The 24610-nt window shown below is 40.8% G+C and overlaps 1 protein-coding gene across 1 annotated transcript in view; it reads right to left on the reverse strand.

Annotated features, from left to right (window-relative positions):
* LOC145402689 (glutamate receptor ionotropic, delta-1-like) overlaps nt 1-24306 on the reverse strand; it is a 159687-nt gene extending 135381 nt beyond the window's left edge. Inside the window, exons 1-3 of the mRNA XM_080274662.1 lie at nt 24226-24306; nt 8592-8714; nt 8060-8280 (exon numbers count right to left, since the gene is read on the reverse strand). Coding sequence (XP_080130788.1) covers nt 8060-8280; nt 8592-8714; nt 24226-24306 — 425 coding nt within the window. The remainder of the gene's footprint in view (nt 1-8059; nt 8281-8591; nt 8715-24225) is intronic.
* Between the last annotated feature and the right edge of the window lie 304 nt (nt 24307-24610).

Consider the following 24610-nt stretch of genomic DNA (forward strand, 5'->3'; position numbering starts at 1 on the left):
GCGTATGTAACAAGCATGGTCCTGAAAGAATGGAACATATCAGAGATTTGTCCCATATTCAAGAAAGGGGACCCCACTGAATGTAGAAACTACAGGGGGATACCACTAATGTGCCACATAGGCAAAATATTTGAAAGGATACTGGAGAGAAGATTGAGGAGCATTGTGGAGGATTCATTGTCAGACTCTCAAAGTGGTTTTAGGTCAGGACGGGGGACCACCGACCAAATTTGCAGCTGCTCTTAGAAAAATCGTGGGAATACGATGTAGAGCAGCATATTTGTTTCTTGGACTTAGAGAAGGCATTCGATCGGATACCTATGGAGAAAATGTGGAAGGTGTTGGAAGAAGCAGGAGTACCACATGGGTCGCTATGAGCAATGAAGAGTACATACAGACAAGAGATGAGTAAGGTAAAGGGTGGTGAGGAACTGTTCGAGGTTAATGCTGTTGTAAGGCAGGGCACTGTTTTGTCGCCTTTGTTATTTATCCTTTAAATGGATGTTGTGATGAGGCAGGTCCACCAGGATGGAGAGCAAACACATTGTTTAGCCTACGCTGATGACATAGCACAGATAGCTGGTAGCAGGGCATGGCTGGAGGATATAGTTGAAGACTGGAATAATAGTTTTACCACCTACTGACTGAAGCTGAACACGGATAAAAAGGAATACATGGCCATGTCACGATGCACTGAGACCATCAGAGTGGGGAAGGCCACAATTAAAAAGACTGATAATTTTCGTTATCTAGGAAGTAAACTGATTAGTGATAATAGAATGGAACCAGAAACAGATAACAGAATTACCAAATTCTCGAGGAGAGTCAGTTTTTTGTACCCACTACCAGTGTTGTAGGTCTCGAGGCTGGTCTTGTCTCAGGACCAGTTTGATGTGGTTTTGATCTTGATCTTAGTCTTGCTTGACATGGTCTTGGTCTTGATCTTGGTCTCTTGGCTCAAGACCATGTCGAGACCAGCATTACAAACTGCATCGCGGTGTGGAGAAGGTCGGAATTTATGATCTTACATGGAGGAAAATCATGGCTTATTCGATTCACGGCGCACCATACAGCATCGTACTGTCTATAGACTCTGCCTGTCTAGTGCTATGGTGATAATTCATAAGCTGAGCCCTGTGAGTCCTGATAGAGTGTGTGCGAGCCGAGAGAGCATGCATGGCCATTCTCGCAATGATATTCTCCGTTTCCACACATGCATGTTTGCAGTTCTGTTCACTTCCCTGTACTTCATATACTTGTATGGTGTATGCAATCCTTGCACCCTTCATACACATACACCACAGGTTTAGCTAGTTCTCTCGGAAAATGTAACCACAAAAATTTCTATTTTCCTATGTTTATTTCTTCATGCCAATGAAGCAATGAAAGCAGAAATATTTTACCTAGATGTTCTTAGTATAATAGGAAAAGTGTATGGTAGAATACTTATTGACAGAGTTAGAGAAAGAACAGAGGAATTAGTTGGAGAAGAACAGGGAGGCTTTAGGAAGGGAAGAAGTTGTGTAGATCAGATATTCATTCTTAGATCTTTAGTGGAAAAGTTTCTAGAGAAGGGAAAGAAGTTGTATGCTGCTTTCATGAATTTGGAGAAAGCATATGACAGGGTAGATAGACAAGGATTGTGGAAAGTATTAAGAATATATGGAGTAGATGGGAAGTTGTTGAATGCTGTGAAGAGTATGTATGATGGTGCTAAGGCTGCAGTGCATGTGGATGGTGGACTAAGTGAATTTTTCTCTTTGAAGGTTGAGTTGAAACAAGGATGTGTCTTGTCTCCATGGTTGTTCAATCTGTACATGGATGGAGTAATAAAAGAGGTACAAGGTAGGGTAGTGGACGTTGGAGTGGCCCTGGTGAGAGAGGGTAGTGTTTGGAAAGTCCCTGTACTGTTGTTTGCAGATGATACTGTGTTGTTTGATGAAGACGAAAGGGAGCTACTAGGCTTGGTGGATGAGTTTGGGAGAGTGTGTAAGAAACGGAATCTAAAGGTGAATGTAGGGAAGAGTAAAGTGATGGTCTTTGAGAGAGGTGAAGTCAGTGAATGTACAGCGAGGTTGGATGGTGAGGAATTGGAAAATGTGAGTACGATTAGGTACTTGGGTAGTGTGATGAGTAAGGATGGAGGTTTGGAAGGTGAAGTACTTGAAAGGGTACAGCAGGGAAGAAAGATTGCTGGTTCTTTGAAAGCAGTGATAAGAAACAGGGAAGTGAGCATGGAAGTGAAAAAGTTACTACATGACAGTATTGTGATACCAACTCTAACGTATGGAAGTGAAGTTTGGACGTTGCTGGAAAGATACAATTCAAGAGTGAGAGCAAGGGAAATTAGTTATTTGAGAGGAGCCTGTGGAGTCACATGGAGAGACAGGCTGACGAATGAGGATATAAAGGAGCGTTGTAGTGTGGATGTGGATGTGATAGGAAGCGTTATGAGGAACATACTGAGATGGTTTGGCCATGTGGAGAGGATGGAGGGTGAAAGACTGACGAAGAGAATGTATGTGAGTGAGGTGGAGGGGGGAAGAGGGAGGGGGAGGCCGAGGATGAGATGGAGGGATGGGATGGAGAAGTATATGGGAGAGGAGGGTGTGAGTAGGGACCAGGGCAGTGAAATGGCGGGGGACAGGGCGACGTGGAGGCGTTTTGTTTGTGGCCACCCCGTGCGGGATTGAGACGTCTGGCAATAGATAGATAGATATTCAGTTGTTCACATACATTAAATATTGTAAATATATTTCCTGCCTTGCAGGGGCGAAGCTAGGATTTTGGGGTGATGGGGGCCAAGTCATACATCAGTGGCTTCCAACCTTTCGAGTTATGACCCTTTAGAGCTTCTAAATGGCTCTTACGGAGGCCTGCAGTGACTTCTGTGACCTTTTTAGAAGAAATCCGAATATTTTCTAGTGTTTCACAGCCATCCTCATATTTCAAACAACTTATTCATCTATGAGAGGGGGGCCATGACCATGTGGCCCAGTGGTGTTTCTAGCCCCATTAAAGTTGGGGGGGAAGCACCTGGGGGCCGATAAATCATCTGTAGTAGCAAGAAGGACAGTGAGCAGACTCGATTGAGGGCCCCTTTCAAGAGGGAAAACTGTTCTTTTAAACAAATTGTGGGTACGACCGTAAGAAATATTTGGAGCACTTAAGGAAGTAAAATATATATTTTATATTTATGAAAATTTTTTGCTTCTCACCTTTGTATCCCAAAACCCCTTCGGTCTCTTGTGTAATTATCCTGAAAAATAGGTAGTCCCCCTCGACTGTTCACGAGAAACAAAAAATGAATATGCTGTGTATGGAATGTTTGGGCACGGGTAAAGCTAGGAGAGAAGTGCGAAAACTAGTCTTCCGAAAACCAGTTGTTCCATAAGGAAGATACAGCTATCCATGAGTACGATGGCACTGACAAAGTATGCAACACCAAACAGTAAAACTTCAAAACCGGACTTTCAAATGTTTAAAAAATTAAAAAACTTTCAAAAGCCATAAAATCGGTGTGCAGGGCCGTAGAGAGCTATGACCGCGCCCTGGGGTGCCTGCAAAATGTTTGACACGGGCCAGAAAAAGAAGCAAAATTGTCACAGTCCTGGTGTGGGCCCTGGTCCCTCCATACTCTTGAGTTTTGGCCCCAGGAATTATCCCCATTGCTCTCTTCTCTCTTTCATTCCTCGTAGTAATTGTCTTCACAGAAACTCCTCAATCTCATTCAACTCATGAGTCATAATCAACTTAAATTCGTTTAAAAGGCGTTGAGCATCACATCGATACATAATCTGCAACTGGGTGACTGAGGGGGTACTAGTGCACTCACTCAAAGGGGTGAGACACACGTGAAAACTTACCAGCAATGCAGCACCTGGAGGCTGCAGCTACTTCTCATTCATTCAACAGAAACATAAAATCTTGGTCTTGGTCTTGGTCTCGGAGGATGTGGTCTTGGTCTTGGTCTTGGTCTTGGTCTCGAGGTGTCTGGTCTTGACTACAACACTGCCCACTACTGAATGATGTTAACATCCCCAGGAAAGTGAAAGTTCACATGTACATTGCGATACTCAAGCCTATATTACTGTACGGAGGCCAAACTTGGGTGATGACAGAGAGGCTGAGGAGCAAGTTGCAGGCGGCGGAAATGAGGATGCTGTGGTTTATTGCTGGAGTCACGAGAAGGGATTGTACCAGGCATGTGGAGATAAGAAACATAGTAAAAGTGTAGTCGTTATTGAAGACAGTTGAAAAGAACCAATGGCGATGGTTCGGACATGTGAGAAGGATGCCAAGGGAAAGGATGGTGAGAAGAATTTTGGAATGGACGCCAAATAGGAGAAGTCCACGGGGACGACCTCGGAAGAGATGGCAAGACGGAGTGGTAGAGATCGTCAGAAGGAGAGGCATGGACCTGCAGTGGGCGGAGGTGCTGTGTCAGGACCGAGTGCAGTGGAGATCATCCGTTGATAGCCTCTCAACCGACAGCCCAACCTAGGCCTAACGGGCATAAGGGTGAGCAGGTGAGCAGGTTACTATCCAGTGTAGTAAATGGTTTCCTGGTGTACAGGAAACCACTTGGCTTGTCACTCAGTGTAGAGTCAACCATAGACAGAAGGAAGAGGAAAGAATGAAGGAAAGGACGACAGAAGAGGAAAAGAGGATGGAAGAGAGGAAAATGTAGCCATCCAAGAGCAGCACTATATTGAATGAGTAGATGGCGAGTGCCCCCACCTACCACCATATATATATATATATATATATATAGATAGATAGATAGATAGAAAGATAGATACATAGGTAGATGGTTTGTAGGTGGGGGTGCTCACCATCCACTCACTCGATGTTGTGCTGCTCTTGGGTGGCTGCCCTTTTCTTTCTTCCTTCTTTCCTCTTATGTCGTTATTTCTTTCATTCTTTCCACTTCCTTCTGTTTAAAGGTGACTCTACACTGACAAGCCAAATGGTTTCCTGTATACCAGGAAACCATTTACTGTCCTGGGAGGTACCCATATAACCAAATTATGGCACCTGGTGGTTTATTGGTAACCAGATAGAGCCTGTGTCAGTTCATATCCAAGGGATGGTTGAGGTTTTACTGCCCAGATAATGCCACTCAAGAATGAGTGAGGCTGGTCACTCTCATCTTAACCCGCCCGATCCCGACGTTTTCTGGGCAGTGGTACGCCCCAGTCCCGACATTTTTGGACCTTTTTTTTTTATTCGGCTCAAACATCCGCTTTTGGTGAGAAACATCGAAAATTCATAGAGAAATCGCTCACCTAAGGTTTAAAATACTCGATCTAGGTACGAGTACCTCCTTACCTGACTGGGTTTTCTAACACGCTGGCACCAAAGAAAACGAGTTCTATGGGAGGGTAACTATTTTATCCACTCATAAACAGTATTTATTTATTTACTTGGTACGAATTTATATGTAGTACAAGAGTATATTGGTTTTCAAACAGTAATATAGGCATTAAAAGCATTGTTCCACTCACTAACTCATCACCATTGATGACCTTTTTTTCCCACATTACCTGATCATCATTTCTGACTGTTTCTTCCTCTAATGCTATGTAAACTTTGTCCTCCACATTGTCATCGATTGGGGAATCACTCTGGCCCTGAATGTCTTTATTGGCCAGGTCACTGGTAACAGGTGAATTGCCGAGACAATGGCATGCAGGGGGGGGGGAGAGGTTATGCGGTGTAAGGCACTGTTCCTGCTTGGCATCTTGTAGAGGAATAGAGGAAGGTGTCCCGTGTATACGTGCCAAAAATCACTCGCGAAATCACTCACAAAAATTGAAAATTGTGCAAATTAGGGACCTTGCAATGTTGCCACGTTAATTCACGTCTCCAGGATATGAGTGCACATCATGTGAGGACGTGCATTCACGTCTGTGGGACGCGGTGGGTTAAATGTGACGACCAACTTGCCTAGCCCTGGGCTCCTGCGCTTCTCATGGGGTAATATGGGTTTAGATGATTGATGGATTGATGGCAATATACTGTATATATATATATATATATATATATATATATATATATATATATATATATATATATATATATATATATATATATATATATATATATATATATATATATATATATGTGTGTGTGTGTGTGTGTGTGTGTGTGTGTGTGTGTGTGTGTGTGTGTGTGTGTGTGTGTGTGTGTGGCTGAATCGGTAGAGAGGCGGCCTGCTTTCCTAATGGACCCAGGATCGAATCCCGGCTAGGGCAGGGAACAGTTTAAGGATTAGAATTTCCTTAAAGGAAACTTTCCTGATCAACCAGATGACCCCCCGACATGTCGCAAAAATACCCCCGCTAATACCAATACACCATTCCTGTATGAGACAGCCCTAGCGTGTATTCAATATGGATGGTGGGTGTTAGCACCGAAGTGGTGACATGTGGAGGTGTAGGAGGAGTACTGGGCCTTGGAATAGGTCACTGCCCCCAAGAAACAGGCCCTGAAGCCTTTGCCGAAAGTCGGACACATAAATAATATATATATATATATATATATATATATATATATATATATATATATATATATATATATATATATATATATATATATATATATGTATATATATATCACCCTTTCTCTTCTGCAGATTTTCGGATACTAACTTCATGTCAGTGTTACTCTGACCTCATCACTGCCGAATCCATCCTGATTCATAGAATGCGACCAAGTTTCAATAGCTCGACTAGCGCTACCCAACTATTCACGCAGTAACAACTTTTAACAGGTCAACTCCTACTCCTTTTATTTCATTTTTTAATATATATGTTTAGCATAGTTAGCCTTTGTCCTGATCTTCAGATTTTGCAAGGATTAAACATGGTACTTTTATGCTTTACCCTATTTTATATTGCTTCCCTCTTTTTTTCTTTTTTATGCAAGTCTATGTTTTGTACACAGGTTTTTTTTATTTCTCCTGACATTGATCGATGATTGTTGTCTTTTAAACTTTTAGATCCACTGATGATGGAGATTGTGTCTCCGAAACGTTTGGATTAATAATAAAGATGCTGTACATCACAACGTTGGTACTACTTTTCCTGACAAGACTAAGGTTCCCAAGAGGAAGATCTGTTGAGGAGATTTTATTAACAAGATATGGCCAACCCACACTGCGATGCTGTAGGAGCACTGAGAAGACAGCATTCAAGGTCAAGAAGGTGGAAAGGGACCTTATTTTTTTGAGGACATGTAGGGATTATGGCCAAGTGCCTAATTTCATTAGATTTAAATTACATGATTCAAGGTTTTATGCCACATCAACATATAGATCTTGGCTCTTTCACCTTTTGGATGTTAAAATAAGAAAGCAGAAGAACAAACTGCTTAAACTTAATAGAGAAATTGATGCATTGAAATATAAGCTAAAAAACCTTGTTTCATATTTTGATTTCAAATGTCTCAGTGTAATCATTGAATGTTTTGTGAAGAAAAATATCAATAAGACTGTAGCTACACATTCACGTAAGCTTAGGGGGTTAGGAATTGACATCAATAGTTCAGTATATATAAATATATATATATATATATATATATATATATATATATATATATATATATATGGGTTATCTATCTGTAACGCTTACAGTGATAACCAGTGTTACTTGTAGGGATATCCGCAATATGAAACTGAACATAAAAATATTTTTTTTGAATTTTATGGGCAAAATAGGTGTATTGCAGTCCTAATGGACCTAGGTTCGAGTCCCAGGAAGGGCAGAGGACAGTTTAAGGATTTGAATTTCATAAAATGCAGACTTAAATGATATAACACAAGACCCGCCGACATGCCATAAAAACACCTCTGCTAATTCCAGTACACCAGACCTGTATGTAACTGCTAGCATGTATTCAACATGAATGGTGGATGTTAGTGCCATAGTGGTGAGATGTAGAAGTGTATGGTATGTAGGTGGACTACTTGGCCTTGGGATCACGCTGCAAAGCCTATGCCTAGTCTGACACATAAAAAAATATATATAAATTCTTATTTTATATAAACAGATCTCACTTGATCGTTGGAGTATCAGACAGCTGAAGCAGCAGTGAGTTGGTCATAGACAGTGTGTGGCGGATGTCATCGAGACGGTGGAGAGGAAGGCGGGTGAGGACGAGGAGCTTTGTTGTCCACACCAGGAGGCGTCCCTTGAGGGACCACTTGGCAAAGGCTTCAAGGAACACCGGGTCATCACTCACCACCACCACCGTCACGAACCAGGACTTCAGTCGTAACTGGCGGTATTTTTACATTAACTATTCTTTTTCTTACAATACTACGGGAATTTTCTTAAAGACCAAGCAGTCAAAACTTCAAGTACTTAGTAGTTTTAGTCATTAACGACGCCATGTGGCGTTACAAACATGCATCACAGTTTTTCTTTTCTGCTCTTTAATGATGCTATGGTAGACTACGGTCTTAGAATATCATAATTCTGTATATGACTTCTCCAGTTACCCACCTCAACTGTAACTGGAGAGTGACCTGTCCACTTCAGTAGTATATTAATTGGCCTTCCCACCTCAGCAGTAACAAATTGACCTACCTGTCGGGCTTGGGTGATCACCTGGGAAAGCCGTGACTGTGTTACATTAGTGTTCTGGTTGTCTGCTGTCACTTCAAATACCGCAACACCCCATGGCGCTCGAAGTTCTGTCACGTTAGCAAACTGTGTAAATGGATTAACGGGGAATATTTAACATATGAAAACAGGATTTCAGTACATGAAAGTGCTGTAGCTGAACAATACTTTTAAATTCCAGATAATAGCACTAACCAAAACATTTTCATATATACATAAATTTAATACTGGAACCACTAAAGTTGAAGTTTGCTGAATAAAATGTCAAACATATCACATTACGAACATCTTAAGAGAGTACATGTAAATTGTAATAGACAACAATGTAGTCCATTGACTGGCATCATACTAGCTTCCGCACTTTTGTTCTCACCTGTAGAAGATCCAAAACCCATTTTCAATAGTTGATGGTCAAGTCTAGTCAGGCTTGAGGGTAAATTTACATAACCAAGGAGACGAATTCCTATATCATAGCTAAGGCTCATCGAATTCCATTCATTCGCGACTTATTTGAATTATGAAATGAAACTGACTGTATTAAGTTCTAATGAATACTGTAAGTTTTTAGTGCCGTTGTTAAAGAAGTTTCCATTATATTACTGAACATGATGAATAACAGGTGACAATTTTTCGACAGTTTTTGTCGATAACATCAGAATTATAATAACTTATGATACGGTGTGTCCACAACTCTGAAGAAAAGTAACACCTCCTGAAAAGGTATGAAGTAATACTGTTCAATTCTAGCACTGCCTTTATTATGGCCAGATAATGAGTCAGAACAGTGGAATAAAGCATATGTGTAAAAATATGAGCTGATGGAAAAATGACTGGCATGGAATCATGTATATTTCTACCTGCATTCACATTATTTACAGAATAACTGAAAGACGCATAGCGCAATAAATAATATATAGTTAGTATGGTTATATACTTGTATGCTGTGGTAAAACTGCTGATTTCATGATTAACTAGGCTCTGGAGTGGATTTAAGGGAAGATTAATGAGGCAGAAGCTTCGGGCCCAATGCTGGTAGGAGCCTACAAAAAAATTAGTAAATTATGACACACACTTTCTGACCACTACTTGGTGGTGGCCAGCATCAAGGTCCAATTAGGATGGAGAAATAGAAGAAGAGAAAGACGGGAAGAAGCAGTATTTGTAAGGAGAATGGAAAGGTTACAAGAGGATGAGAAAAAGGTAGAGTATAAGGGAGAAGTGGAGGAACGATTGGGCAAATATGAATTGGAGTAAATGGGGGACGTGGAAGGTGTTTGCAGGATATTTACAGAAGAAATATGTGCAGCATGTGATGTGGTGTGTGGGATGAAGTGAAGACGGAGGGGTGTGCAGGGAACAGCGTGGTGGAATGAAGAGGTGAGACAGGCTGTGACACAAAAGAAGAAAGCTTGCAATGAATGGATGAGAAATAGGGGCGTGGAAGAAGTTGAGAGCCGGAAGAGAGAGTTATATGTAGAAAGACAGAGGTGAAAAGATTAGTAAGAAAGAGTAAGAAGAAAGCGGATGAGGAATTTGGAAGGAACTTGAGTGTAAAGTGGAGGGACTGTAAGAAAATGTTCTGGAAAGAGGTGAAGAAAGTAAGACAAGGTGGAAGGGAAGTTAGCAGGGGAGTGAAAGATAAAAATGGTTGATTACTAGTGGAAAAGGGAGAAAAAGTGAGCAGATGGAGAGAACACTTTAAGGAATTGTTGAACATAGAGGATGGAAGTAATGCGAGTATAAGTGGCTGGGGAATGGCTGGGAGGAGGAGGGAGGTGAGAAGACAGGAAGAAATCAGTAGGATAGAAGTTGTGGAAGTAATGAAGAAAGTTAAATTGGGGAAAGCCCCAGGAATTGATGGAGTGTGTGGTCAAATGCTGAAGTGAGGGGAAGAGATAGTAGTAGAATGGATGTGGAAAATGTGCAGATTGGCCTGGGAGGAAGGTAGAGTCCCGGAGGATCGGAAGTCGGGCATAATTATTCCCTTGTACAAAGGAAAATGGGAAAAAAGAAGTGTGTGGTAATCATACGGGCAACTGTCTTCTTAGTATAATTGGAAAAGTGTATGGTAGAATACTTATTGATAGAGTTAGAGAAATAACAGAGGAATTAGTTGGAGAAGAACAGAGAGGTTTTAGGAAGGGAAGAGGCTGTGTAGATCAGATATTCATTCTTAGATCTTTATTGGAAAAGTTTCTAGAGAAGGGAAAGAAGTTGTATAAAGCTTTCATGGATTTGGAGAAAGCATATGACAGGGTGGATAGACAAGGATTGTGGAAAGTATTAAGAATATATGGAGTAGATGGGAAGTTGTTGAATGCTGTGAAGAATATGTATGATGGTGCTATGGCTGCAGTGCATGTGGATGGTGAACTGAGTGAATTATTCTCTTTGAAGGTTGGGCTGAAACAGGGATGTGTCATGTCTCCATGGTTGTTCAATCTGTACATGAATGGGGTAATAAAAGAGGTACAAGGTAGGGTAGTGAATGTTGGAGTGGCCCTAGTGAGAGGGGGTAGTGTTTGGAAACTCCCAGAACTGTTGTTTGCAGATGATACTGTGTTGTTGATTGAAGACGAAGGAGAGCTGCAAGGCTTGGTGGATGAGTTTGGGAGAGTGTGTAAGAAACGGAATCTAAAGGTGAATGTAGGGAAGAGTAAAGTGATGATCTTTGAGAGAGGTGAAGTCAGTGAATGTACAGCAAGGTTGGATGGTGAGGAATTGGAAAATGTGAGTACGTTTAAGTACTTGGGTAGTGTGATGAGTAAGGATGGAGGTTTGGAGGGTGAAGTGCTTGAAAGGGTACGGCAGGGAAGAAAGGTTGCTGGTTCCTTGAAAGCAGTGATAAGAAGCAGGGAAGTGAGCATGGAAGTGAAAAAGTTACTACCTGACAGTATTGTGATACCAACTCTAACGTATGGAAGTGAAGCTTGGACGTTGCTGGAAGGACACAAGTCAAGAGTGAGAGCAGTGGAAATTAGTTATTTAAGAGGAGCCTGTGGAGTCACATGGAGAGACAGGCTGACAAATGAGGATATAAAGGAGCGTTGTGGTGTGGATGTGGATGTGATAGGAAGCGTTAAGAGGAATACACTGAGGTGGTTTGGCCATGTGGAGAGGATGGAGGGTGAAAGACTGACGAAGAGAGTGTATGTGAGTGAGGTGGAGGAGGGAAGAGGGATGGGGAGGCCGAGGATGAGATGGAGAGATGGGGTGGAGAGGTATATGAGAGAGGGGGGTGTGAGTTGTGAGCAGGGCAGTGAAATGGCGGGGGACAGGGCGACGTGGAGGCGATTTGTTTGTGGCCACCCCAAACGGGATTGAAGCGTCTGACAATATATATATATATATATATATATATATATATATATATATATATATATATATATATATATATATACAGAAAGAGAGAGAGAGAGAGGTAGATAGATAGACAGATAGATAGATGGATGGATGGGGTGATAAGAGAAGCAAAACCACGAGTAATGGAGAGAGGAATGGCTTTGTTGGTGAATGGTGATGGATGGAATATTTCAGATTTTGTTGTATGCTGATGGTGCAGTACTATTTGCAAATACTGTACGGGACAAGAACTTGGTTGACTAGTGCAGAGTCTTGCTGATGAATGTGAACGTCGTGCCTAGAGAGTAAAAGTGGCAAAGAGTAAAGTGATGGTTACAGAGAGAAAAGGTGACTCCTAGTGTGATGTTACAATGAATGTAGAGACTGGAATTGGTGAGAGACTTCGAATACGTGGGTAAAGTGATAGAAAAAAGAGGAAAATGTGCAAAAGAAGTGGAAAGTAGAGTGACACAAGGGAGGAAAGTAGCTAGTGCAATGAAGGACTTGATAAGAAACAGAGGCTTGAGTGTTGCAGCTGTACGAGGCTGACATGAAAGTGTGTTAGTGTCAACTGTAACATATGGATCAGAGACTATGATGTGGCATGAAAATGGATAGACAAGAGTAACAGCAGTGGAGATGGGACTGCTAAGGAATGTATGTGGAGTACAGAGTGTGGATAGGATACGAAATAATGTGATTCGTGAAAGATGTCGAGTGAGGAAGTCCGTGGACACCAGAATCGAATAGAGTGTACTGAGTTGGTATGATCATGTGGAGAGAATGGATAACAATAGAGTGGTGAAAAACGTATATCTAAGCGAATTTGAAGAAGGGAGGAAAAGAGGTAGATCAAGGAGAAGGTGGAAGGATATGATGAATGAGTGTGTGAGGGAGAGAGGTTTGGAAGTCGGTGATGCTAGGGGAGTGACAAGGGATCGAGGTGGATAGATGAATACTGTGAGGAGAAGCACATGATCTAAGATATGGCATCCCTTTTTAACGTGACTGCGTCCGGATTGACTTGATCGGATACGTTTATGTGAAGCTACACAAAGTGATGAATGTTTTTGGCATATCAGATAGAACCACAATCCCGGGGACATGAATGGTGAGTGCATGGAAGCGTGGCCCATTGGATTGGGTAAATCTGGGCTGTCTGAACCTTGTTACTCCTCATTCTGCCCTAGGGTGGGAAAGGAGGTTTTATATATATATATATATATATATATATATATATATATATATATATATATATATATATATATATATATATATATATCCCCCTGTGGCGGGGGGGACACAATCTGGCCGCACTATGGAGTGGTACTACTACTCTGCAGCCAGGTTGTGTTAGGAAGAATACTGCCAACGTATTCCCTGCGTGTCGTAAAAGGCGACTAAAAGGACGAGGTGAGAGGACTAGGGACCCCCTCCTCTGTTTTTTAGTTCCTAAAAAGAGACAGGCCAGAGAAAGGGATGGGGGATTGAGTTATCCCCATACCCTGAAGATTGGGTCTATGAATGTGCGTGGATGTAGTACGACTGAGGCTAAAAGGGAGGAGATTGGGAGAATGTTTGTGAGAAGAAAGTTGGATGTGTTAGCTCTGAGTGAAACGAAGATGAAAGGGAAGGATGAGTCTATGTTTGGAAGTGTAAATGGAAGATTGTCAGGTGTTGAAAAAGGAAGGGCAAGAGAAGGTGTGGCCTTGTTAGTGAGTCCGGAAGTACAGAAGTGTGTGATTGAATGGAAGGAGGTGTCATCGAGACTGATGTGGGTGAAAGCGAAATTTGAACGTGAGTTGTGAGTGTTTGTGAGTGCATATGGGCCTGGTAGTGAAAGGGTTGAGGAAGAGAGGGAGTCTTTCTGGAACGATGTTGATAAGTGTCTGCAGAGTTTTGGAGCGAATGTGAATGTGGTAATGATGGGAGATCTGAATGCTAGAGTGGGAAATGTAGCAGTTGAAGGTGTAGTTGGTATGCATGGTCTGCCTGGAAGAAATGAAAATTGGGAACAAATGATAGGGATGTGCGTTGAGCGAGAGATGGTGATTGGAAATGCACTGTTTGAGAAGAAAGATATTTTTAAGTATACATGGGTGAGACAGGAGGGTGCAAGGGTTGTTGATAGAGCTTTGATGGACTATGTGGTTATGTCCAAGAATGTAATAGGATGATTGTTGGATGTGAGAGTTCTGAGAGGGGAGGGTGGCGTTATATCTGACCATTACCTGGTGGAGGGAAAGTTAAGAGTAGGGAAGAGATGGGTGAGAGCTAGGAGGGTTAGGTGTGGCAGGGAGGTTTTGAAAGTGAGTGAGTTGGATAAAAGAGAGAAAATGATAGAGTATCAGGAGAAATTGAAAGATGAGTGAAATGAAGTGAAAGATCAGGAAAATGGCAGTGTGGAGGAGGAATGGCAGTTGTTTAAGAGTGCTGTGGTAGGGCATGCAGAAGAGGTGTGTGGAGTGAGACGTGTGGGTGGTGGTGTAAGAAAAGGAAGTGAATAGTGGTGTGAGGAAGTAAGTATGGCTGTGGCTGAGAAGAGACGTGCATATGAAGTGTGGCTGCAGAGGAAGGATGAGGTGTCATATGAGAGGTATAAGGAAAAGAGGAATAGGGCGAGAAGGGCTGTGCATGATGCATAAGTGGCAGCAGATGAGAGGTGGGGTAGGTGGCTGGCTGAGAATTTTCAACAGAATAAGAAAATATTCTGGAAGGAGGTGAAAAGGGTGCGAAAGGGAGAGTCTGGGAAGTAAGAGCAAGTAAAAGCAGAGGATGGAAGGATGTTAATTGAGATGGATGCAGTAAGGAAGAGATGGGCAGAGTATTTTGAAAGACTGTTAAATGTAGAGGAGGAAAGGATAGCTGAGATTGTGGCGGATGGAGGGGAGCAAGGAATAAATGTGTTGGGTGAGTTGAATGATTCTTTGATCACAAAGGAGGAAGTGGAGAAGGCAGTAAAGGAGACTGAAAAAGGGAAAGCTGCAGGTATGGATGGGTGTGCTGTGGAATACCTGAAGGGTGGTGGAGTGACTATTGTTGACTGGTTAGTAAGATTGTTGAATGTGTGCTTTGTGAAAGGTATGGTGCCAATTGAGTGGGCAAGTGCTTGTTTGGTCCCGTTGTATAAAGGCAAGGGTGATAAGTATGAATGTACTAGCTTCAGAAGTAAAAGTCTCTTGAGTGTTGTAGGTAAGGTGCATGGTAGAGTGTTAATTATGAGAGTTAGAGAGGGTACAGAGGGAGTGATTGGTGATGAGCAGTGTGGCTTTAGGAGAGGGAGAGGATACGTGGATCAGGTGTTTGCTTTGAGACAAGTGTGTGACAAGTATTTAGCGAAAGGCAAGGATGTGTTTTGGGCATTCATGGATTTAGAGAAAACGTATGATAGAACTGATAGGGAGGCTTTGTGGACTGTTTTAAGATTGTTTGGACTTGATGGTAGGTTACTAAAAAGGGTGAAGAGTTTTTATGTAAATAGTAGAGCGTGTGTAAGGGTGGGAAATGCTGTGAGTGATTGGTTTTCTGTGAGACTGGGGCTGTGACAGGGATGTGTGATGTCGCCTTGGTTGTTTAATATTTATATGGATGGTGTTGTAAGGGAGGTGATTGCAAGAGTTTTAGTTGGACGTCTGAGTCTGGTGAATGTTGATGGTGGAGAGTGGAATCAGAAGCAGCTGCTGTTTGCAGATGATACTGCACTGGTGGCTGATTCAGAGGAGAGATTGAGACAGTTGGTAGAGGAGTTTGGAAGGGTGTGTGAAAGGAGGAAATTAAAATTAAATGAGAATAAGAGTAAAATGATGAAGTGTACGAGGTTGGTAGATGGTAGGGTAATTAATATACTTTTTAATGGTGGGTTGCTTGAGAAGGTAAAGTGTTTTAAATATTTGGGTCACATCTTGCTGTGGATCAAATAATAGATGCAGAAGTAAAGTTTAGAATGAATGAAGTAGGAAAGGTACTGGGATGAATGAAAAAGGCGTTTAGATGTCGTTCGCTTAGAATGAATGTAAAGAGAGGGCTGTATGAGGGTGTTGTGGTACCGACTGCGTTATATGGGGCTGAAACATGGAATATGGGTGTAGCACAGAGGAAAAGTTTGAATGTAATGGAGATGAGGTGTCTGAGGAGTATGTGTGTGTTGACGCGTATCGATCGAGTGCGAAATGATGATGTGCGAAGGAGAACAGGAGTTGTTCGGGAGATGGCTGATAGATTTGAGCAGAGGGTGTTGCGATTTTTTGGGCATATGGAGAGAATGGATAATGAGCGATTGGTGAAAAAGATAACTAGATCTGATCTGAGAGGTGTAAGGCTGACAGGGAGACCACGAATAGGATGGATGGACAGTGTGAAGAGAGCGCTGGATGCGAGAGGGATGTCTGTTGAGCAAGGAAGTGTGGCTGTGCATGACAAAAATAAATGGAGAGAAATTGTGAACGAGTAAATGATGATGCAGCCCTGAGAGGATATTCTCCCGCATTTGGTCAGATCAGCTAGTCAGGTCAGATGCAGGTAAGAGGATGGGTCTATTATGATGTGGCAGGGGTAAACCAGCTCTGCTGTCGGGCCCTGCTGCGGATGTCACTGATTGCACTGTGCAGTTGACCCTTGTGCGGTGTGGTGCAGTAAAGAACTGTCCCTTCTCCCCTTTGGGGCTAAGATGCGAATGAATGTGTTTGAATGGATAAGTAAATGGGGAGTGTGTCGTCCTGTCTCGGCTACCTCCCTTTCCTTTGGGGAAGCAGCCTAGGTATATATATATATATATATATTTTAATGGGAGGAAGAAGGAACCATAGGCCATGAGCCCGCAGTAACAGTTCCCTCCAAGAGAAAAACAAAATGCAATAGAGAGCCAAATTCAAGATCCGATAATTTTGAGATCCCTGGACACACTGCTTTTGAAAGACTGGAGATCATAGGCAGCAGGAAATAAAGACAGAGGGAGACAGTTCCAGAGCTGACCTGTTGCATAAATGAAAGACTGGGAGTAACGGTTAACTCTTGCATTAGAGAGTTGGACAGAAAAGGGATGAGAGTTTGCTGCCAGACGGGTGCTACGCACCCGTCGTAGAGGTGGAGGAATGCAAGTAGGCAGTTCAGAGGAGCAGTGACCATTAAAGTAGCGATAGAAAAGAGATAAAGATGCAACAGTGCGGCAAAGAGACAGAGGTTGAAGGGAGTCAGTAAGAGGAGGAGAGTTAATGAGACGAAAAGCCTTTGACTCCACCCTATTAAGAAGAGCTGTATGTGGGGAGCCTCCCCACACATGAGAGTTGTACTCCACACAGGGGCAGATAAAACCCCTGTGTAGAGTCAACAATTGTGCAGGGGTAAAGAAAGAGCGGAGTCGGCTTAGCACACCCAATCTCTTGGAAGCAGATTTTACAAGAGATGTAATATGATCTTTCCAAGATAAGTCCCGAGTAAATGAAACCCCAAGCATGTTCAAGGATGATGCAGGATTAAGCTGAATATTATTAAACATTAGTGGGTATACCTGTGGAAGATTTTGTCGGGTTGATAGGTGTAAGAACTGAGTCTTAGATGCATTAATAACAACCATATTATTTTTACCCCAGTCAGAGATACGAGCCAAGTCAGACATTAGGTGTGCCATAGCCTCATCCCTTGTTTGTTGAAGTAACTATTGAGATGGGCGTTGCGGGAACCGAATGGAAAGGTGAAGGGTGGAGTCATCAGCGTATGAGTGGATAGGGTTAGATGTATAGCTTAGAAGATCATTGATGAATAAAAGGAAGAGAGTTGGTGACAGGACAGAGCCCTGAGGAACACCACTGTTGATAGATCTAGGAGAAGAACGATGGCCGTCTACAACAGCTGCTATAGAACGACCAGAAAGGAAGCTAGCGATGAAGGCACAAATAGAAGGATAGAAACCGTAGAAGGGCAGTTTGGAAATTAAAGATTTATGCCAGACTCGATCGAAAGCCTTTGAGATGTCAAGTGCAATGGCAAAGCTTTCGCCAAAGTCCCGAAAGGAGGATGACCAGAAGCCTGAAAGGTAGGTGAGAAGATCGCCAGTGGAGCGTCCAAGACGGAACCCGTACTGACGATCGGAATGAAGGTTGTGATAGGAAAGATGCCTTAAAATTTTACTATTGAGAATTGACTCGAAAACTTTTGAAATACAGGACGTTAATGCAATTGGACGATAGTTGGAGGGTTGGGAGTGGTCACCCTTCTTTGGGACTGGCTGAATGAGAGCAAACTTCCAGCAAGAAGGAAAGGTACAAGTTGACAGACAAAGGCGAAAGAGTTTTCCTAGGCAGGGTGTAACCACAGAAGCACAGTTCTTGAGAACAACTTGAGGGACCCCATCAGGCCCATATGCCTTGTTAATACTGAGGCCAGTGATGGCAGAAAATACATCAACCGAAGAAATTTTAATGCCAGCCATGAGGAAGTCAGAGGGGAGAAGTGATGGAGGAACAGCACCCGAATCGTCTAAGGTGGAATTGGAGGAGAAAGTCTGTGTGAAGAGATCTGCTTTATCAGTAGAAGAAATAGTTACAAAACCATCAGAGTAGAAAAGAGGAGGGAAGGATGATGAGGCAATGTTGTTAGAAAGATTTTCAGCATAGTGCCAGAAGGAGCTGGAAGAATTCGAGTTGGAGAGTTGAGAGCATTTAGTATGGATGAAATTATTTTTAGTAGAGCGAAGAACAGACTTAGCATGATTCCGGGCTGAAACGTAAAGATGATGTGATTCAGGGGTGGGTTGGCTCCAGTACCTTTTGTAGGCCTCGAATTCCTCCTTGATGGTACAGTTTCCATAAAAGTCTTTGGTGTAGTACTGTGTCAAAAGCTTTCTTAAAATCTAAATAGATACTGTCCACCCATCCTTCTCTTTCCTGTATTGTGTTTGTTACTCTGTCATAGTAGCTCAACAGATTAGTAACACATGATTTTCCTTTTCTGAAACCAAACTGTCTTTCTGTTATCATACTGTGTTCTTCTAGATGATTTACCCAAGTTTTTCTTATAAGCTTTTGTAATACCTTGCTTACAACACTGGTCAGTGATACTGGTCGGTAGTTGAGTGGATTTTGTCTATTTCCTTTCTTGAATAAGGGGACAATATTTGTTTTCTTCCAAATATCAGGTAGTTTACCTTGACTCAAGGATTTCTTGAAAATTTAAAATAATGGTTTACTTAACTCATTCGCACATTCTCGTAGTACCCAACATGAAATTTCATCAGGACCACTTGCTTTTCCTCTGTCTAATTTACTTAACTCCTCCTGTATTACTTTTTCTGCTACTTGTATATCTGGTAGTATGTGTGGACATGCATGTTCCACATAGTCCCTCTCAAAATTTTTTTCTTCTGTAAAAACTAATTGGAAATTCTTATTTAGTGCTTCACAAAAATCTTTCTCTTGCGTATAAGTGATTCTCTCCTCCGTAATGGATTGTATTATATCTTTTACTTTGGTTTTGCTTCTGATGTAGCTGTAAAACAGCTTTGGTTGATCACTACTTTTATTTATGATATCCTCCTCAAACTGTTTTTGGGCTTCCCTCCTTATTCTTGTATAATCGTTTCTTGCCGGTTTGTAATTACTATACGCCCTTTCACTGTTGTGTCTTCTGTATCTATTCCACAACAAATCTCTTCTTTCTTTTGATTTTTTACATTCTGTATTGAACTATTTCTGTATTTTCTTATCTGCTTCTTTGTGCTGTGGGATGTACTTCTGGACTCCTATTTCATAAAAATTCACAGAATTTTTTATATACAGCATTTAAATCTTGTCCTCTAAGCTAATGATCCCAATCAACTTCTAAGAAATACTTCTTTAGGTCTTGATAATTTCCCTTTTTATAGTTTAGGCCCTTTTTGTAACTTTCATTGCTGTTAACTATGTCATATGCTATCCTGAAGTTGTATTTTAGTACTGCATGATCGCTTTTGCCGAGTGGAGGGTGATATATTAAACTGTCAATATCATTTTCTTGCCTAGTAAATATTAGATATAGCACTGAAGGTACATCGAGTCCTCTTTTTCTGGTGGTTTCCCTCACATGTTTGCGTTAGGAAAAACTCTTGCACGAGATCCAGGAGCTTTTGGTCCCAACAGCTTTCTTGGCTAATTATATCTAGAGTATTCCAATTTATATTTGTATTAAAATCTCCAGTTAGTATAATTCTTTCCGATTTCTCTTCCATTTTATGTAGTAATGATCTTAAACTCTGAATTGTACTCTCTGCCAGGTCCTCATAATCGTTTCTTTCCCATGTGTTTCATCTGGGTGGCATTTACAAATTGGCTACAATTACTTTACCTTCAGATGTGTTGAACTTTACTGCAATCAGTTCTACTTGTGATGGTATATCTAGTTTTATTTCATTGACTTTTAGATTTTTCTTAGTTAATATTATAATTCCTCCTCCTTTTTATAAATTTCTGTCTCTTCTCCATATATTGTATTCCTCTAAGTTTAGTATGTCATTGGATATCCTTGGTGTTAATTTTGTGTCAGTTAGGCATATTATTTGTGGTTCATTTTCTCTGACATAATCATTCATCTCTAGTAATTTAGATACCATTCCATCCACATTTAAGTACCGTACATCAACTTTATCATCTTGTTTATATACTTGTCATGACATGGTTTTACTACCTTCCTCCTTTTTATTCCATCCTGTTTGTGTACCACTTACGTACCTGGAATCCTATTACTTTGTAAAAAAAAATTTGTTCTTCTCCTCTTCTGATCTTCCCTCATTTTTTTTTTTTTTTTTTTTGCTTCCTCCCTCTTCTCTTTCAGTAATTCCAGTTCCTCTTGTGTTAGGCATCTTTTTATTCATACATTTTTGAACTCCTCTTTTTCTATAAGATTCTTTGCATTTTTTAGTATCTCCTCCACAGTGTTTACACTCTGGAAAGTCACCTTTAGAGGTCTTGTCTTGCTTTTCTCGTATTTCCCTAACCTTTTGTGTTCCTCTATGTCTTTACTACAGATTTCCTCTGCTACTTCTTTCAGTAAGCTCATTACATTTGCCATCTCCTTTTTGTCTCTTGTGATCTTGTTTTTTACTTCTTCCTCTTCTATACCAGTGATTGCTATAGATTTGTTTATAATCTACTGAATCTCTGACTAACTTTGGATTGTTTTGGATTATTCTTTTCACTTCCTGTTTAATGCTTTTTTCTTCCACCCTTGTTTCTAAGTCTTTCTTTACTTTCACCATTTCAGGATACATGGTTTCCACATCATTTTTGTAGCTTTGCACGCTTCATTCACCTGTGTTATCTTCTCCTCAATATCACTGCTTTGGTCTATCAGACTGCTTACTTCCCTAATTGTCTCTGTATCATTTTTGAACTCTTCCATAACACTCTCGTGATTGACTACTGTACTTGCCATTTCACTCATTTTCTCCCTAAGTGTACTCAATTCCACTGTTAGTTCACTGATGGTTGTGTCTTTCTTGTTGGCCTCCCTTCCTAGTTTTTCTATTTCTTTCTTTTGCAAGTGCATCTGCTTCTTTATTTCATCAATTTCATTTTTGAAAGCCATTTCTAGTTTGTGTACACGTTCATCCAGTCTATTGTGAGTCTCCACTTCAACCAGTTCTTGGTAGAAATCATCTTGCTTTCTACCTTTATCCCTTTTCATTTTCAGATTTGCTTTACTAAAGTATGTGTCCATTTTGCAATACTAAAAGCACAGAGTACGTGTACTTACATTCCCCGTGCAGCTGTAGTCTAAACAAACCTCAGCTGACTGAGTGCATTCTTTCGCCTCTTGGTTCTCTTTTCTGTTTGAACAAGTCTTGTTTAAACTTATTATTTTTTTTTTTAAATAATGAGAAATCATTTAGTCTAACCTGGTACAGAGCTTGACTCATATAAAGATACTAATTTAGGTAATGCCACTGGCCGTGCTGGTTTGGTACGGAGTGCCGACGTCGCACGTCTGCTATCTCTGACTCGCTACTATCTCTGACCAAAGTTACGGAGATTATGACAACCATTTTGCAGTACCCATTATAATCGCTTCAAACACAAGCAGCCTGTTATAAAAAAAGCACGGATTTGTGGCAGTAATAAAAAGCCAATAATTCATTAGTGGCACTCATTTTATACACACATACACACAGTACGTAAAAACAATGCCATATTTCCTCTTGAGCAGTACCCATAACAGGACTGATCATCATACATTTAAGTTTTCTATGGACTGGAAGCTATGCCAAGCGTCGAAACAAGCCCATCAATTATTTGTTGCGACTACAAAGAGAGAGAGAGAGAAAAAAATATGGTTCGTGTTAATGTAGAAGTCACAACACACACACACACACACACACACACACACACACACACAGAATATGGTTCGTGTTAATGCAGAAGTCACAACTTGGAGTCTGTGTACTTGTGGCTGAATGTAAACTGCCCGAGTATTAATTATGTGGCTACTTGACAGTCAGCCACACTTCACTCTCATGGTTGAACCTCCCAGGTTCGATGATGCCCACCGATCTACAACCTAATCATTATATTTTTCCACTAAAATTGCGGTGGGTAGGATTTGAAAAAAAATAGAAAAAAACAAAAATAAGAGGAAAAATAAGAGAGTTACTCGTACAGAGGCTCCAGGTTCAAGAGAAACGTCAACTCTGTGAAGTGTAGGCCTATTTGCCCTCCTGCAATTCTCCTAACTCCTTCTAGAGGATAGGGAAGTAGTTAAGGGACGTATGTATAGCCAGGTACCCGAGCCGTCAATATTAAAAATTTCCACAAAAAATTATGGTTGCAAGTAACACTTTGACAATGTTAGAAATTGAAAAAAAAAGAAAAATATGGTACCATGTGCCTTCAAATCATTTTAAGAAATTTTAACAGATAATAATGGTAATATGGAGTTTCAAAATCATTTTTTAAAAATTTTCACGAAAAGTTACGGTGGGATATAGCATCCAAATAAAGAAATTTCCACAGAAAATGGTGGTAGTATGGTGTATCGAATCCACTTTTTTTTTCATTTATTTCCACGGAATTTGATGGCAGCAAGAAGCATCCCAATCACTTCAAGAAATATCCACAAGAAATGATGGCACAATGATAAAGGATTAACTGAATCGCGGATTAAGGCCACGATTCGCTTACTACAGTCGCATGAGTCACTTGAGGTATCTTGAAAAATACTGCATCATAATTCCTTCATTTCCTGTCGCTTTTTGCGAAACGCGGTAACTAAATTCCTTACAGCTATTTGAATTTTCTTCAAATTTGGCTCACGGGTAACTTACCTTATCCAAAAAATATTTCGGCAGGCGATTAGCATTGGGCCCCCGAATGTTTTTGTTTCATCCAAACAAGCTATACCTTCCCAAAACAACTGCAACATTTAAAATTCGTATCCATCACTGCAATACCCCTATAATTCTTCACATACATGTATGGCTCTGTTAGAGATTACTCTGGTTTGGATCCCACATGCTGCCATCTTTTTTTTGTGGAAATATCCCTTTATATTCTCGTCTTACAATAGCTGGTACAGTGCCATTCTGCACTGAATTAGTGCTTATGTTTATTTTCTTAGAGTTAGAACAGTGTCACTCCTGTGGGTAGCATCATTTTACATTGATTATGATGTTAGTGCTTAACTGCTTTTAAAAAGTCATTACAGTTTCAACCACTGGTAATATCCATTCTAGTATCATTATCTACTGAATTGGTCTTTATATATTACCATTCTGTTTGCAGTGACAGATTAATGGGGGTATAGGTTGATGGTCTGATAACTCAGGGGGAGTCTTTGGTGGGAAAAAGGTCGAGAACCCCTGGTTTAGGGAGTACAGAAAAGCAAGGTTATGAAAGATTTCATACAACCATATCAGTTATACAGCAAATTCTAATAGGAACTAGGTGAAGAACCTGATCAGTTTTGTAGCAAATCAGCAAATCCGATGAGCAACTGCCTTAGGAGGTCATTACTATAACTGTTACTAACGTTTAACATAAATTTCTGCAGTTATGATGTTAAATGTATGTTATATAGAAATAAAATACTTAACCTGTGTTGTAATTATTCTGCATTCATGATTACCACATATCAGTTACAATTAGTTTTCCGAGGAAAGGAGCTGAAAGCCATAGAACCTTCCTCCTCAGATATCAAGCTCATAGTCGTTGGCTGTGTTAATGACCCATGTACGGTGGTTGGACAGAAATCTGTTTTAACTGTAGCCTCTGTAACAAGTTTCTTATATACTTACGAAAAAGCAGGTGTCTTTGATGATAATAAGGGAATCCTTTTCCAGTGGTGCCATTTCAAGTAAAGTATTTAATGCTTCCATGGTTGCTGTTATAATTTTAACTTCACCTGTAATAAGAACAAACATGTTAATAATTAACGTGACAAATTCAATGAAAAAGAAAATAGTGAGGGACAAAATCATTGAATAAGAAAAGTCTTATGTTGTTAATTACCAATACATTCACGATTTCTCAAAAAAAACAACAACAAAAAACAACACAAACTCTCTTCTTCACTTGCCATTTTTTGATGGTCCAATTTTTGTAGAATCAGCAGAGATGAGAACATCATTAAATACTAGCAGAAGTAAGATGCCTGCGGTCATTGTTTATCTTCGACAGGAG

The sequence above is a fragment of the Coenobita brevimanus genome, chromosome 58 (assembly GCF_032717465.1).
Source record: "Coenobita brevimanus isolate Jiangsu-jjx chromosome 58, ASM3271746v2, whole genome shotgun sequence".
NCBI classification, from domain to species: Eukaryota; Metazoa; Arthropoda; class Malacostraca; order Decapoda; family Coenobitidae; genus Coenobita; species Coenobita brevimanus.